At 38.5% G+C, this 18,433-nt stretch overlaps 1 protein-coding gene across 2 annotated transcripts in view; it reads left to right on the top strand.

The window, feature by feature from the left end:
* The window catches only part of tmeff2a (transmembrane protein with EGF-like and two follistatin-like domains 2a), a 122,946-nt gene that overhangs the window by 36,416 nt on the left and 68,097 nt on the right, over positions 1 to 18,433 (top strand). For both annotated transcript variants that reach the window (XM_042426642.1, XM_042426641.1), the window contains exon 3: positions 10,225 to 10,354. In XM_042426642.1, coding sequence (XP_042282576.1) covers positions 10,225 to 10,354 — 130 coding nt within the window. The remainder of the gene's footprint in view (positions 1 to 10,224; positions 10,355 to 18,433) is intronic.

The raw sequence follows: 18,433 nt of genomic DNA, 5'->3' as shown, positions 1-18,433 counted from the left end.
TGAATATAGGGCAGCTTGGGTGCTGTGTCCACACTCTGTAAATTGGAAGGAGAAGCCAGGGAGTAGCTCTACAGTAATCTGATGTATTCAAAGGCAAGTGCTTTGCAATACCCATCTGTTTGTTGAATACAGAATACAGACTGCAGTCACCTGGAGGCACAACAGAAGAAGCATATTTGCAGTAGATATTGAATATCCCAGTACACAGCATCAAGTGACTCCCTCACACCAACATTGTGTAAAGGTTGTATGTAAGGGAAACCGGACCTATAGATGTAGTGTCCATCCAATCCTCTCTGTCAGTACGGGGGCTACAGAATTAGATTCAGATAGATATCCTATTGTATATACAGTGCATTGAATCTTCCTCCTATGTAACAATCTTTATCTTTATTATCCCTGTTGAATAGACAAGTAAAAACTCTGGCAGTATGTAGTGGCTCTGCGTGTATTTATTCAGGTATTGTGTAGATAGTCAGATATTGTGGTGATAAAACAGATTGTGAGATTGATTCCCAAATTCATCCAGTGACTGCAGCAATGTGGGTGTCACAAAATGAATGATTATTTAAATGGACGCCCGAAGTAAATCACCTAATCATCTGAAAGGTAGTTTCTTGGTAGCATGGTTGGGCTCGTTATCAGGAAGGAGCCCGGTGATCTTGAATGGACCTTGGTAAATGCTCCTTTACATTGACAAACATTGCTTAAGGCAGTTTAGGCACGTGGTAAAGTCGTCCCCCTGAGTGTCCTCCTTTCAAGGTATTTAAAGAAGAGTAACCTGGCATCGGACCCTCAGGGAAGACCGAGGCCACACTGCATCACTACATCAGTGATCAGGGACTCCCAGAGTGGGAAGCATTTTTGGATACCCCATGAGGAACTTAGAAAGCTTTTTGCAAACACCTATGTTGCCACTTTACACTGACTTGACTGATAGACTATAAAGTAGCTTTTATCTAGTAACCCGGAGTGCCCAATTTGCAATATTGCACTTCTTCTCAGCATCAGTAAAATCTCAACACAAAGAGAAGATAGTGTCTATTCTGTGTGACTTATACTCTCTGAGGTCCATCAACGGAAATCATAGAAAAGATATGCTCCTTATTTTACCTCAGAGTCATACTAAAGTTCTCCTTGTAGAAGCGAAAATATCTTGCTGTGTGGTGAGGAACAAGAAATTACAGACTCATTAATAACACTGAGCTTGATCTCAGATTTAAGGAATTTATTACAGAGTATCAAGTCAAATTAATATGAACAACCAACAGCGATCAGCAAACAGAGACAGAGTCTCGCTATTCGGCCGAATAGGATGCAGTCTCTCTTAACCGAGACGGCATCAAGAGACTGAACACAGACTGTCCTTATATGCAAACAGATAGAGATGGAGAGAGATGGTCACGTACACATTTGATGTCTGTCCTGATTTCACCCCTGCACAGTTCAACTCCGTCCCCTGTCTAGACGCAGGGGCGTCAGTTTGTTTAAGACCAGTCATTTGAGTTCAGTGCTATTTACTTGTGCAGTTCATTCAAACATCCTTACAGAGAGTTCATCAGTCTTATTTGTAACACACCAAATCAGAATAACAGATTAAGAAATAAGATTTCCCCTGCACTCCTCAGTATCGAATCTGCATATATATCCCTGGATTACTGACACTCTCCTTTATCCATCAACAGAATAACATAAACAGATGTTGCCTGTGTTGAAAACCTGTGGACATACAGGCAAAAAACCTTTCTGGGAAGCCCAATTTATTATGAAAATAACATAATAATATATAATATATGGCATGACTGGCTAAGACACATAGTGGCTCTGCTATAAGTCCATAAATAAAGAAAGTGAACATGAGCAAAATTTACACAGGGAAATACGCTACAATACTTATCTGAAATGTTTTCATTTGGTTCACAAAAAGAGATTCTTTATCAAGCTAACAAGTTCAAATGTTGTGCTTGACCAGTACATATATGTGTTTTGAGATGCTTATTCAGAGCAGCAGATCTTTCTTTAGTCTTCCATTGGTGCACTCTGTAGTCTGCATCATATTAGCACACTAATGAAAGTAATTCCAATACACTCAGAGTGCTGATAAAAGTCAAGGGCTTAAATGTCTGTAACTTTATCCGCTCCTCTGTATTAAGACTTTGAAATGCTTTTATCAGTCACATCTTTTGCCTCAGGCTCTTTCTTCTCTTGCTATTTGATTCTGTTGACCGTCTACTGTAATGACAACTATAACATTTTGTTTAACTTCAGATCAATTCCATCAGGGAGAGAGAAATCTAACTCTATGAACTGGACCTTTAATGGCTCCACACACTACAGGTTTTACTGTTCATCAATACAAGTATATTGACATGAGATTTCAGTGGCAGCCACACTGTTCTCAAAAATTTATCGAAGGCAATAAAGTTTAAAAGGGAAGTATTAAGCACATTTCCAGGTTTGTGTTTTCACTATTTTTTTTCTACTGGAATATATTTGTTAAAAATTTCTTTATTCATCTTATAATAAAAACTGGCCCTTTATGCAGACCCTCAGCTCAGCCTCTGTCTGAAACTGGCTGTTTTAGCTCTTGTCTCTTTAAGGCCCTCCTCCCAATGAGTCCACTCTGTTCTTATTGGTTAGTTTCCAGAAGCTGTGTCCCAGCAGACTTCAGGAGGCTACGTAAACGAACAGTAGTAGTAGGATTTCACTTCTTTTTCTCATTCTTTACTGGACAAAGCCAACAACCCCTAGAAAAAAACATCCGCAACAATCTTAGCAACAAGAGCGTTCAGAGTGGGCTGAAGCCCTGGCTTTTGACTTTCAGGGAGTATTTTTACATACATTTTCCTTTATGATTTGGACCTTTGACCATGTTTAACATAGATATCCGACATCATAACAGTATAAAAATAACAGGAACTCACAGAAAGCATGATATGTTCCTTTTAAGACTGGCAGAACGAGTAAAGTTCAACTTGCTTATTAAAACTGCCTTAAATTAAAACGCTGCTGTCAGGGAGCTGCATATTTATCTGTTCCCACAAAATATTTCACTTTGTAGATTTCTTTTTGAGATACCACGCTTTGGTTGTTTATGTCGTGACTCATAGTTCCAATTTTTGCATCTAAACTTTTCATCCAAATTAATCATATCTAAGTTTCACTTTTAAATAAAGACGAGTGCATTATTTTTTACAGTTTAAGAACAAGTCTCCAATATTCCACTTTAAATCCAGTAATCATCTGATTTTTTTTTTTTTTTTTACAGTGAATATCTCACTTTAGAATGACACCCTCTCTACTGTGCTGCACACATACCTCAGTGTTACTTCTGTCTGCACAGTTCACAGGATTTCTGACTAACCGTTGGTTGGAATGATGATCCTTTTTGTATATGTGGAGATTGCAGGATTCGACTGGAGTGGAGCTGTATTGGATGGATGGATGAGTCATTTGTTTTCTCACTTATTGATGCTGATATCTTGTCATGTTTGCTCTCGCTGCATTTTGCAGAGCTCTACCCCTCAAATTGGCATGCTCTTCCCTCCACTACATAGTCATGCACTGATGCGTGCACTTGCCTTCACGTTGCATCTCCCCTCTCCTTTGTCTCCCACTCATATGGATTCCTCTCATGTGGCTTCCTTTGTGCACGGCCGTTCCCCAACGTTGTTCTCCTCATTCCTGCCGTTGCCATCTTCATATCACCCCCATCACTTACACTTTTTTCACCTTTTAAGCTCATCTTTCTTAACTCCTCTACCTCTTCACCTTGTAGACCTCCCTGCATCTCCTGTCATCTGTCTTGTATACCTTCCTTCTTTCCTCATTTTACTCACGTCCTCCTCCCTCTCATACCTGTTTTTTCACTCTGCATTCCCCCCTACTTTCCCCTCCCACCACCTGTCTTTGTTCCACCCTTGTCAGGCAGCAGTTATGTCGGACGCTCGGTGAAGTCAGCACTGGGAGCTGCTGTAGAGCCACAGAATGAATGATGATGGTTCTGCTTGTTTTGCTAGGTTGTTGTGTGTTGTGACCTCGTAAGGCGCGGGTGCCTTTTTTGTACGAAGATGGTGGATGCATCGGTTGCATTGTGTGTGTGTGTGTGTGTGTGTGTGCGTGTGTGCATGCGTGTGTGTGTGTGTGTGTATGTGTGTGTGATGCAGCGATCATAGGCAGGCAGGTAGGGAGACAACAGGTCCTGGCTGCAGTCCCAAAGCTTAGTTTTTGGAGCTCAGATGAAGGGAGTTGAGGGTAGGCAGAACCACAGCAGCCCCTGCAGGAGCTTTGTGGAAACTATATTTCTCATGTCAAAAAACCAGAATGGGTGGGAAGGGATTTGAAATGGCTTGGATGAAGAGTAGAAACTGGCTGAATAATCCAAACATGCTGCAAATGTAACACCGTAGAGCAGAAATCTATGACCAGGTGCATCTGTGGTTAAGTCTGCCTGCATGAATACACATGGATTCATCCTTTCATTTTTTTTGCTAAACCAGGACCATCAACACCTCAGCTGTCACTGTGTTCTTGGTTGAGACGCCACGCGACTGTCCAGGTTTTGTCACAGCAGAGGTGTGGGGCAGTGTCTGCGACTTTTGCAAAGCCCGAGCCAGCGGGCACATAAGGCCACGCCATATGGCCCTGGCCACTGGCCCCCACTTCCCTGTCTGCAGAGAATTATGGTGGATCAAATTCTCTCACCTTCTGTCTATCCCCCTGTCTCATTCACCCCCCCCCCCACCCCCCTCTCATTAACATAATGACTTCTACTCCTAAATCTTTCTTCACATGAGAATTGCCCTATCGCTCACACACATTTGTCCTTTTTCATTTACATTTAGCTGACAGTCATCTGTACTGACTTACAGTAAAGTGCAACATCTGACGAAGCTTAAATTTTCAGAGTGCCGACATCACACGCTACTGGTTAGGAAGGAAAAGATCAAAGCCTCAGCAGCCTGACAAAGGCTATAACAAGAACGCCTTTGTCTCTATTATGGTCATGTGCTGTGTAAAGAAGCCCTTTGTGAGGAAATACAAGCTAGGAACAAGTTGCAAATCCATAACCTCAGCTCACTCTCTCCCTCACTGTCACATTAAGATTCTCGGATGAATAAATAAGAAGTTTGCAGATAAGTGTCAGCTTTATTTCAAGAAGACAAGTTGAAGATCGGTCTAAAATGGAGGAGGAAAGGTCAGTCGAGATGTCGCTCATTTTTGGTCTACCTCACCTAAATTAAGAAAGGGACACACACAGCATGTTTTAAGAGGCCCATAAGACACAGGATTGTTTTTTTTTACACCGGTGTATGAGTATTTATGGATGAGACTGTAATTTACACACAGCTGCAGCCCGTGTCTTGCACCTCCTCTTAGGGAGACGGGAGGTTTTAAATCCCCCATCCTCTCATCACTTCTCTCCTTTCCACAGGGTGAGAGCCAAATACAGGGGAAGATCAAGAGATGGGGTGGAGGGTGGGGGGGGTGGGGGGGTGGAGGGAGTTTCACGGAAAAGAAGGCACTCTTAAAAGACACCCGCAGGGTTCTGCCGGGCAGCTTTCCCTTCCGTTGCATCATGCCTGGCATAAAGTGAGAGTCCCCAGGTTAAGAAAAGCCTGAGCCAGATGGGAGAGAGTGTGAGAGGGTGGGAGACAGAGGAAAGGATAGAGGATGGCAAAAAGCGCGAGCCCCGCAGTAAGCTATTCCAAGCGCCTTTGTGGGGTTGCCATTTTTTCATTCTCTCTCTCGCTCTCCTTTGAGGGGATTTTCTATCTCTCTCCCTCTTTCTGTCTGTGTCCCCATTTCTTCTTCTTCTTGTTCTTTTTTATTTTATGATGTTCTTTTTTTTCCTCCCTGTATGCCTCAGTTTCTTCAGGCGCTGTGGTTCTTTTTTATCGTGCCAAGTTTGTTGAGCCAGGGCTCTGTCTCTCTCTCTCTCTCTCTCTCTCTCTCTCTCTCTCTCTCTCTCTCTCTCTCACACACACTCACTTCCTGGCCCATCTACATTTGACTTCTATATTTTCTTTTACTTTCACTACCCCTCAGTCTTCTGTCTCACTCTTGTCCATTTCCTCCGACTTATCTTCCCTTATCCCAATTTCACTCATCATTTTTGCCTTTCGTCTTCTATAAAGCCTCTTTCCTTCCTGCATCTCAGTCCCTTTGATCAAGAGCCAGTGTGCAGTTTCTCTCTCCATCCTTTACTCCTCCTAGTCCTTTTACTGTCCTGTGTGTCTATTCCGCTGTCTTTTCCCCTTCAGCTTAAAAACAGTGTTCACACTTGATCGTTATGATGCTCCTGGATTCCCAAATCAATGGTGTAGTTGTTTTTGTGCTTCTCCTTGCAGCCATCAGACCTTATGTGTGTGTGCGCGTGTGTGTGTGTGCGCACACATATTGTTCATACTAAGCCAGCTAAATCTGAAAATGCAGTTTATGCATGAAAACTATGCGTCCACTCTGGTGGATTCAGAAGATTTTTATAAAGATCTCCATCCGCACTGACATGCCTGCGTAATAGGAAAAAAAAAACAGCTAACAGCAAACAAGAACGTTTACAACTATCTGGTGAGGAGCGGGACAGACAGTGCCTGGTTTCTCTGTTGAATCTCAGCTGATTAAATTTGTCTTTTCTGTCTCCTCCTACTCTCTGTGATCATCTATACTCTCATGATTTTGTTGTTTTCATTTTTCTGTTTTTGTGTTTTCAGACAATAGAACAAAGTATAAAATAGTGCTTGGTCATGTCTCATGAATGCTACCTGCTATTTTATGGAGAAGAATTTGTCTCAAAAGTAGTTAAAAAGCTTCCAAAATGTGTTTAAAATGAGGGAAAGCAAATATGATTTTAGACGGTAAGGAAAATAAAGGTGAAGACCGATTGTATTTCAGTTGAAGAGGTGAATTCACGGCATGTTTAGCACACTTTTTAAGTTTGAAAAAATGTTTTAAAAATAATTCAATGAACAAATATGAAAACATATGATCAGCATGACACGTTAGCATTAGTTTGATAAGGACGGTGTAAAACCTTTTGGTGACTTTTTGACATCAAATAGGTTGTGTATTGTAAGTTCTATTTTTCTCATCTACAATAAAATATAAAGCTAGTGTTTTCAGATTTACAAAGTCTGGGGACTGATCTAAAAAAACTCTGTCTACTATAGGTGTATCATGCATATGTGTTAATATCTGTCCATAGCCCTGTCCTTTTGTGAAAGCCATGTAGTGTTGCAGTTGATTTGGCCCAGAGAGAACAGATTCCAGGTCAGGACATTAGAGACTTAACCAGAAGTGGAGACAAAGAGCCATGAGCTCCTTAGCTCCTTCGCTCCTGTGGGGACTCTCAAGTGAGCTTGTTGTCCTTGTGATGTCACACCCTGCATGAACACATTTTCACATGTTGCCCATTTTTCAGCACTTTTACATTTAATCAGGTTACGGGGCTGTGACTATGGAGCAACCATTTTTCTGGACCTCTGATAACAATCCCTTCTAACCGGGGAATAGTCGAGGATATTTCTCAATTGAATAATGATGTTTGTTATTCCTGTGGCATAGCATAGTCGAATCAATATCGAATCAAATGAATATATCTCCTCTACCACCCAAAAAAATGGAAACTTAAGACTCAGTCATATAGTGCCATCAGTCATCTGAAAAATCTAGAGTTGCTCCGTAGCCAACAACCCATGTGGGGAAATGAATGAGTAATGTTCTCTTGTATCACAGCAGCTATATTGCTCAGTGCCCTTGAGCAAGTCACTTAACCTCCTACTGCTCCAGTGGAACAACAACAGAGGAATGAGCAACAGTACATGCTGGCCATTTTTCTGAAGATATTTGCAGTGTGAATATGACCCTTTAATAAAAGAAAATACGTCTTGCAAATCCTTGGCGCTGAATTAAAAAGAAAAAAAAGAAAAGAAAAACATCAGAATTATGTGAGAAACTCAAGGGTAGTGCAATTTTCTTAGGCTGTGCACTTTCCGTTCTGAATTAAATTAAAGCCCCTGAAAACGTGACTTCATATCAAGGATTAATCCTTAACATTAAATATTCATGGATAAATAAGCAACATCAAAGTTAAAGAAATACAGTTTTAGGTATTATATATTAAGGGTTTAGTCTTACATATTAAACTATTCTATTTCATCAGGACTTTGCTGGTGTGTTGTGATTGGATTTGATTGACAGTGGCCAAAAAAAAACTCACCAAGTGTCATCAGACTTTTAATTAAAATATCAAAATATTGCTAAATCCCGATTGGTGCAAGGAATTATGTGACATCAGCTTTTTTCAACTGAAAAGGGTGATGTCACTTGTGATGGCTCACTTCAAACAAGTGAGAGAGAAAAAAAAAAGCTTTAGTTCTAACTTTGGCAGAAATTAGTGTGTGTTCATGTCGGATCCCATCACTCATAGTTAGAAGAAGATTAAGAAAATACTTTTTCAGGTGATATTTTCAGCTCATTGTGATGATAAGGCACTTCCATTATTAAATACAGTACTGCTAAGGGACACGGCCAACTGTTATTTATATCTGCATATGGATGTGTACACCCTTTGTTTTTGCATCGTGTAGTGGACTGAAAGTTTGTAAATCTCCAAACTAATTTATAAATCTGTCAAACCGCCAAATGTGCAGTCTGTTGTAACGTGATTAAGTATCCTGTATCTGTTATTTTCAACATATTTTAATTGCTATGTAGTTATATGCATACAGTAATGCTTCTGCAAAAAAAAAGTGTCTCCTTGGTAATTCTGGTTTTAATTTACAACCTATTTTACCATTATTGTCTAATTATAATTTAATACATGAGGTCCATGTTTTATTTTTATTTTTTTTACCAAGATCAAAATATACATAAAAAAATATATGTAATAAATTTCCCAGCAAAAATATGCTTAACAGCTTATGTTTTACGCAGCCTAACAAAAAAAACACACACACCAACCGTTGACACTCCCTTGATTAATCACTTATTTGTCTGCTGCTGTGCATGAAATAAGATTTTTATTATATTGTGTGATAGTGGATTTTTTTTTTTTGTAATATATGTAATTGATGTGGGGTTTTTTTTCAGTTCAAAGTTTGAACCAGACATAATTTCAAACCCCCACGAACTACTACATTTGCACATGAATGGTCTCTGATGGTGTCTGTCAAAAGGGACTTTGAACAACAGCACTCTTTTAGTGTATTTTCATGTGTCATTTATTTACGTATTACACAGTCATACCCCAAACTTTGACAGATACAGCTTGAGTGACAGGATGTCTCCCAGAAAAGACGGGAAAAGGAAGCCTTTTGATATCAAACAAAAAGCTATTCTGTCATCGACACACAGGGTTCTTTTTAAGGCTGAAAGAAGTTTTGTGTGTTTGAGTTGGAGTTGCATTTTTTATTTCTATTTTCCTTTTTCAAGGTTCAAGGTTCAGTTTTATTGTCATTATACATTACAGGATTGCACAATGAAATGTAGTTGTATGTTATGCATTGTATTTATTCAGTATTTATTAGGACAGTTAGTAAGATATCCCATATGTTCTCATTTTACCATTTAAAAAGAGGGAAAACAGAAAAACTGTAACATTTGTTTTTGTTTAAGTGGCATTAATGAACCAGAACCAGAACCAGGTTTATCGCCAAGTAGGTTTGCACAGAAGGAATTTGCCTTGGTGTTGTGGTGTATAGCAGTCAAAAATATACACAAAATTAAATAATCCGAAATAATATAAAAAGAAAATTACAATTAAAAATATGAAAAACATATCAGTGAGAAGAGCTGCTATAAGTTTAAATTTTAAATTGAGAGAATGAAATGAAGTGTAATTTGTAAATGTTCATAATGTAAACAGTATATGTAGTGTGCAATTAATAATAATAATAATAATGATAATGATACAAGTTGTTTTAATGTAATGTGCCATGTTAAATCAAAAATCACAGATGTGCAAATATAAAATTATATGAAATGAAGTTACCCCTTACTTTACTCACATACAGTGTATGATTAAACACTTAGCAGTGTTAAGTAGTACTTACCCTCAGACAATCTACTCAGAAAATGTGGATGTTGAGCATAAGTTAATTTGTGGATACTACTCAGTGGGTTTTTTAGATGAGTTTGATATGACCTGCTCTTCTTTTTGTGCCCATATTTTTACCTGTTCTCTCCTCTCTTCTAATGTCCACTTCTCTTTTCTCCCCTCTGCAGTGCAACAATGACTATGCCCCAGTGTGCGGCTCCAACAATCAGAACTACCAGAACGAATGTTTCCTGCGCAGGGATGCTTGTAAGCAGCAGTCTGAAGTACTTATTATGTCAGAAGGCGCCTGTCCTGCTGGTATGTACATTTACATTATCCACACAGATACACAAGCAAAAAAAAAACCCTCTCACACACAGAGGAGCGCTGATACAAACACACACCCACAGTACACACCGAACATACATACATATACACAAACAGACTTGCGTAATGTAAAACTCTCAAGAGAGGAGGTAACATTTGCTACACAGTCTGTAAGCGTGCAGATAATGATACAAAGCAAATGTAGAGCTAGGAGGCTAGATGTTAACCTAATTCATTTCAACATTGTAAATAGTGGTACACTTTTTAGGCGTACATATTATCATCATCAATATATGCAAATGCTTCCAATGGATGGGATTCAGTTATTATCAAGTGAGGCATTACTTCAAAGAATTAGAAAAAAACGCATGATGAAAAAAGATCGCTGGAGGTGACAGACTGACGTAATTTTCCCAAGTCTAATGCAACAAGCACAACTACAAGGACAGTGACATGTATTCTCACTGAACAGATGAAGATTTCATCATAGCCACACAATGTCCTCACAAGAAATTGGAAACAGAATTTGGCCGAGAGGCCTGTTGAGCAATGCAGTTTTAAACAAGTTAATTACACAAGGTTTTTTTTTTTTTTTTTTAAATACGATGGATTAAACAGAAACTAAAAGAAAGCTTGACAGCTTTGACCTTTTGTTATATAATGTTTAAATAAATGTCAAAAGGCATAAAATGCAAATAATTCTGCATTTGCCAAATTGTCATCAGGAGTTACTGTAACACTGTTGCCAAGAGGCATGCTCAGCAAAGCAGAAAATTGAATGACTGAATCACACATCATCATGATGGCCATTTCATTTTTTTTCGGGATTGTGTTGAAATGTTCTCTTTTATTGTCTTCAAATGGTAATTAATGATGTAAAGGTGAATACTCGGTTTCTTTTTGTTTGTTTGTCTTTTAAATAAGTACTTACTGTATGACTAAAGCATATATTTAGAAGTAATATTGTGCTGAGAAGTTTAGATACTTTACCTTTTCTCTCCAAAATCTAGCCAATTCTCACATTTACAGACATAGTATAGTTTAAATATTCTTAGTGACACTTTTATTTTTGAATATTTTGTAATTTCTCAAGACTTAGTTTTTTGTTTAGTTTAATTTAATTGATTCCCTGGCTGGCAAAGTCCACCCTTACAGTGATAGCACAGTTGGAGTATCAGTTGGAGTATCTCATCAAATATTTGATGAGATACTTCAGTCTCCAAATATTTGATTTTTCTGTAGTTCCATCATGGAAAAAAAGTTCAGTTTGTGAGCAAATACCTTCAAAACTAATGACATTCTCATCCGCCTTAAATCTGTTTGTCTGTTGGCATTCATTATATTTCAAAGCATTGTGTTCCATATGTCATTGCATATGGTATACCTTTCTCTTTAAAAGTTCCCATTGTTGTGTGTGCTGGTGCAACGTTACTGGTTTGGTGGCAGACATTCACTGGCACATTTATGCGTCTGTGTTGGGTAGATGTACCAAGCTAATGTGTGCCGCCTTAAAAATGTAACAGGATGTGTCAGAGCATTGGAGATATTGATTAGCTTGTGTTTGTGTGTGTTTCCTCTTACATATTTCTGACGCTGATAGAGATTGTTTACTGCAAAGACAACATGGATCAGCTTGAAGAAAGGCTCAGTGATATTCATATTTTACTATCTTGTAAAGCCATGCAGAGAGTACAGTCCTCTCATCACAATTGTCGCTCTCCAAAAGTGAAGGAATTATGATATTTGACGATTTCATGGAAATGGTCTCCTCTTGAATGGACAGACAAATTTGTATTTTCTTATCAAAGCCATATCCAGTGAAATATTTCCCATAGTCACTCCATACCACAAAGTGAATGAAATAATCTAAACATAATTAGTTTGAGGTACAGTACATAATGAATAGTAGTGAATCATGGCCTGATAATGCAAAATCAACATGTGAAATCTTCCATTGGCCTATAAATCAACTCCTACTCCAGGGACATCTGTAGCAGAGCCGCTGGAACTAGTTGCCAGAAAAGCATGAATCTGGCTTTAGTATGTTTGTGGTAGAATATCATGTTCATTCGTCTGATTGCAGTCAATCTTGGTTAAATATACAGTAGATACTCTCTGGAGCAATTTCCTGGCATCAACTTTTATTTAAAAGAGCGTATGAGCTTTAAAATGTGCATTAACTGTAACTATTCTGTGATTGCTGGCAAGTGTCCTTGGTACAGGCAGGGTAATATGATTGCTATAATAAATAAGACTAGGTCAAAACCTAGTATATGGCTGCAATGCAAGAGGGTTTTTAATTTTAAGTTTGTTTTAATGGAAGTTTATTTATTTGTATGGCATTTTTCCATATAGTAGTTGTAACTCAAGATGCTGTACACATAAGAAAAACATTATAAAATACTGAAAACACATTGCACCAGATTTTGGGTGTAGACTATATGGTGCTGTTGTAAGAAGGGTTGAGTTAAGATGTAGGCTATTTTTATATGTTTCATATATTACTTAACTTATCCACAACCCGAAAAATAGTGTTAATGCTGTAACTATCAAGTAAATTATTAATGCTAAGTGTGAATGACTCCAATACAGTGTGTTTCATATGTGTTAAGTTTGCATTTGTAAATGTGTTTGTTATATTGCTCTTATTTTATTTACCATGAACACTGAAAACATGAACATGAAAAGACACGAGATGCATGTAACATGCAGAAATTTACAGTAAGTTTTACTGGTGACAGCACACAGATTGTCTCTTCTCATGTAAATGTCACATGACAATCTCCTTCAGTAGGTAATCGTGGCACTTGAGGAAATATAAAAACTTAATAAAGTGATATAATCACAGTCCTAGAACGAAAATTACAACAGCTTGAAGAGGTACTGCACACGGGTTTTTTGAGCTGTAAACAAAATTATATGACTGTACTGTGATGGAACACATCAGTGCTTATGTTAATATTGACATTGAAACCAAATTTATAAAAATCTGCATTTCATGGGTGAAAATGGCTCAACAGGCCAACTACTGTTTTAAATCAGTCCTGAACCTTGAAAGACCAATGCTGACGTAGAGTCGACCGTTTGGGATTTATCCACGTCATGAAATTTATAATAAAAAAGACTGTTAACACCCTAACGGCTACGTACGGACAGTCCCCCACAAAGACACACACACACTGGAGAACCTCTCATAGCAGAGCCGCTAGCTCAGCTACAACAAAGGTACCACACAGAAACTTTTGCAAAGGGCCATGAATGAGCTTCTCTTGACTGTTAAAGCTCTGGCGGGCACTCTGTGTTTCCTGCGCGGAAACTGAGAATCTGACAGCAGCTGCTCATGGCTGGTTAGTTCTGACTACCAGCTCTACATTGCTAATCATGCTACACTGAGCGGTGGTCAGTCAGTGTCCCCTTACTCAACCTGTCCCACACACTACATAGCCACAAGGCCACGCCCCCTAACCGTTGTTGTCCTGTCCAGTCCTCTGCTGCATTTTTTAAAATATGCCCAGAGGGAGGGAGCTAGCAGTCATTGCTAACTCTGCCGTTGCCGCTTGCTGTTGGTTGGTGCGAAACTGGGATACTTAGCTTCAGCCAGCTTCGGCCGACCAATGGTGTAACTTCATCACTCAGTCAGTCAGTCAATCAGTGACAGCCTTTCACATGGGTAGGGTTGGCCCTGCTGTTGCAATCCAGCCAAAAATAACATACTCTACAGAGGCAGACTGCCTTCTGCTTCACATCAAGGGATGATTATATTCTGTCTTGTTTTTTTTCTCTTTTTTTATATTTTTCAAGGATAACAATATTTTCATGTTATATTGTAGATTATCCTTAATATGTAGAGAATACCTATTTTTAGACAACAACTTTTTTTTTTAAGGAAATTGTTTTCTATGTCCTTTCCATTGGTGGCATTGCCTATTGTTTTCATCCTTTTTTATTGGCTGGTAAGGAAAAAAAGCACTTGGTATAATGATCTAACATAATTGGGATTACTGTTTTCTGATATAGTTTGGTGTTTAAGCTGCTGAGTGGGCGTCTTCATTCGGAAAAGGTCAGCTACTTCATTAGCTGTGTAGTGGAGACCAGTAGTGCTGCTCAGAGTATGCAGTATTATAAAGTTAAAGATTCTTGATCATAAAAGGTTTGGGAACTGTTATATTAATTCACTCTATATGCAGAAGTGGAACTACATTTCCATCCTGATGACTGAACATAAGCTGTGACTGTTTTAACAAAGAAATAGCTTTGCCAATGTAGAACTTTTTAATACCCGGTTTCTTGTGTAGTAAGGGCATTCTTTCTGAAATGACCACAGTGACTAAAGAGACTATATTACATGTTCATATTTATATAACTTTTCATAGTTGTAGTTGTTTTAAACACATATAAAATCGTACATTCGTATTTCATCAGATCATGTGTAATTAGATTTGGCCTATGTGTTTAATCCTATGATGACAAATCCGAATCAATGAGCGTATACTTCAAAAAAAACATTCCCTGACGCCCATAAAGGAATTCTTTCTGAATCTCCCAATTAGTGAGTCATGTTCTGAATAATGTGCTTAGTTGTGAATGAGTGAATCCACTGTCAAGGTTGGATGTTTCTGAGGCATATATGAATCACTGCTTAAACTAAGATAATAGCGCTGGCTTGAGTTGAGCAGTCGCTGACTCAGTTACACTCACTGACAGGCAGAAGTACATTAAAAGCCCCTTGAATGGACACAGCTCAGCAGAGGGAACATGTGGAAATTGAGGTGAAAATGTTACTGCAGTAACAGTAGTGGTGTCTGTGTGCCAGTGAGAGGTTTGCAGAGTCACATGAAATGTCCAGCCGTTCTCTAAATTGCTTGTTTGTGAGTTGTGTGTGAGGTCCTGTTCAAGACATGTGATAGTGTAAGCCAGTGTGTGTGATATGGATTTCGGTATCTTTTGAATTAGAAAAGGATAAAGACCCTTTTCTTCCATGCAACAAGCAGGACTTTTGAGAACTTAATGCACAGTTCAAACAAGGATGTTTTTGTGGTGCTGTATTCTGACAAATAGACCATGACAGTGGCTCTCTCTATATGCTCTCCTCTGTCTCGTGTTCCACTCAGATGTACATTGGCATTTATCCAGAACAAGGACACAGTAAACAACTGTACTTCAGTGTGAATGTAATGCTGCAGTGGTGAGATGCATTTCATGCCAGTGTGAGCCTACTCACTCTTTTTCTAAGCAAAGTGATGTTTATTTTGCATGCTACATTTCAACATTTCCCTTAAATTACTAAAAAAAGACCATTATTATACCATTGTAAAGACAATTATTAAAAATTAAAGACCACTCCATTCAATCTCCTGGTCGGAAATTATTCTGATTTTGAGGGAAATAGAGTTTTCTTATTGAAAAAAACAAAGTAAAAAGGTGTAAAAAAAAACACTTCTGAGAGGTGCGAAGTGGTATTGTATGCACCTAACAAAGACTGCATATAAAATTGAACGTAGCAGGGCATGACGTCACCCACTGGTTTGCACTGGAGCCAGTTTGAAGCCCAGAGTTGCTGCTTACATTCAGTGCCATCTTATCCATTTGGAGCCAGGACCCCTAATGGGTGCGGGGTGTTTCCTTTCACACTCTGGAAACACACCCTGCTACCTTAGACTGAAGCTAATGCTAACTTAGCGGGAACACCGAGCGATGTAGACTTCTGCTAACATTAACTAACTAATACAGCAGGTATCAAGTAGCATTAAACTTACCAAATATTGCAACAATAGTCCAACTCAGGGAGCGAACTGTCAATCACAGCTTTCAATTCTTCACAGCTGGTAGGAAGATATAAAGACTATTCCTCTTTAAATCTTAACAGAGCAATAATTTCCAATATGACCACCAGCATACTTATTAGAGGGCCCAAAGTTAGAGATTGAGACCAATCATCAACCAATCATTGAAAAAATGTATTGACTTAGTATCACATGAGAGAAGTTGACACGTTTTGAATGGGAGTCTATTGGAGCCAGGGGTTTTTTGGAACCAGCATCTACAGACTGTCAGTGGCATTGCACTTTAAGGGACTTGCACTTTGCTTCAACTTCAAGACGTGGTTGTATATATTATATTATTATATATTATTATTATATATTCCATAATTTGTTGTTTTGATGATGGCTGTGGGAAGTGCTGTTTAACAAGTTGCTCCAGAATCACTTGGGTTGAGATCTAGCGTAATTTTACATACAATGCGAGGTAACATTAATTTGTCACTGGTCTGTGAATGAATATGTAATCAACATAATATGAGCATTATTGGGCTCTGTTTTTGGTAGCTTCTAAAAGGCCGAGGGCAGCTAGAAAATAGCTCTCACAGGAGGTGGACAAATTCTCAGGTGAAAAAGTTAGAAATGCTTGTGTCTCATTTGAAAGTTAAACAAACTTGCTGTGTGGGAGCTTTCTTACATAACCAAGTGTTACACACAAACCTTTCATGTGGAAAAGCATGGCAGGCAGCTACTTTGGAAGTGTTTCCTCTCTGCTCTCTTCACCACTTAGGCATTTAGTTGAGACTCTCAGCTAAGCTAACTCAAATTGAGCAGCAGTAGGAATATGCTAAAATTATCTTGAATACCAGTGATATGAGCATCTAACAGGAAGGAATGCAAGCATCAAAGCCACTTTACTAAAGCCTGCAACATGTATTGCAACAAAACCTCTCTCTCTCTCTCTCTCTCTCTCTCTCTCTTCCTCTCTCTCTCTCTCTCACTTCCCCCTGTCCTCCTTTCCATTTCCATCTTCCAAAATCCCATTAGCAGCAACAGTACACAGTGTAATGGATGTACTGTATGGCAGCTCGACAGCGCCAATACTTGTTTCCCTTACTAGGGTGAAAAATTTCATGGAGCAGACATCTCTGGGGGAAAACTTGGTGGAAGATATCTTAATGTAACTGACACTCCACTCATCTTATTTCATTGTTAGTGTTGAGAAAACAATCTCACTACAAGGTCAATTTAGTAGCTGTTCTGGAACTTAAGATCATATAACATGATCTTCATCAGCAGATGGAGTTTGCCCAGTCGTCAAGAAATTGTAGATGTTGAATTCTTTTTTTTTCTTCTCCTTGTTTTATTATAGGCACTTTGAGGACTATTACAAAGTAAAGTTACAAGTTGGACTTTTAAGACTTAAACCTGAAGTCATTTATTTTTTGGCCACACCTGCTTTTACATCTAGCTGACACAAAGCAACAGTAGTATTTATTTGACGTCATGTTTCTAGTCACATAATGAATGTTAGTCCAATATTCACTCTCCTTTTAGCTCTGTGTTGGTCTCCACCAGCTTCTGAGAAAAATATTTGGTTCTTTAGTTGCTATATGCTCCACTGTGTTCACCAGCTGGTAGCTTACTTTGTCTGCTGTTTGGTGCTGAGCAACTAGTTTACAGAGCAGTGGGTTTATCTGAGCTTCATCTCTGAACAGCTCCCTGTTGCATCTGGAAATTATGCAGACAAGAGTAAAATTGCAAGCTGTAAAAACCTAAACCAATGAGCTAAAATATATTAAAATGCTCTAAAGGGCCTAGGGAATTTGCACAGTGAGGTGATAATGCTCTGTGGGTTTGTCACTATGTGATGCCTTTCACATAACACTTAGTCATTTGATCAATTTTTAATAAAAAAAATATTGATCCAAGCTGCTTTATGGATTCTTTAAACTCAGTTTATAAACTAACATTGATGAGAATTCTTTTTAGTGCTCAAAACAATAGAAATTTGAATATTCAATTCTATTCAAATGTATTTGTATAGGAACATGTTGCACAAAAGCAGTTCAAAGTGCTTTATAAAAAAATGAATAAATAAAACATCAAAAGTTTGTAAATAAACAGAAACATCCATACATACATACATAAAAACACATATACATACACACATACTGTACAAATACGGTGTGTTCATTTAAGAAAATGCTTGAGTGAGGAAGGAAGGTCTTTAGTTTTTTCCTCCAACAGTGTTGGAGGAAGTCTAAGTTCAGCAGGCAAACTGTTCCATTCTTTAGGTGTATAAATACTG

This window comes from Thunnus maccoyii, chromosome 11 (genome assembly GCF_910596095.1).
Source record: "Thunnus maccoyii chromosome 11, fThuMac1.1, whole genome shotgun sequence".
Taxonomy (NCBI): Eukaryota; Metazoa; Chordata; class Actinopteri; order Scombriformes; family Scombridae; genus Thunnus; species Thunnus maccoyii.
Note: the sequence above shows the minus strand (reverse complement) of the source record. Positions and strands in the feature narration are given on the sequence as shown.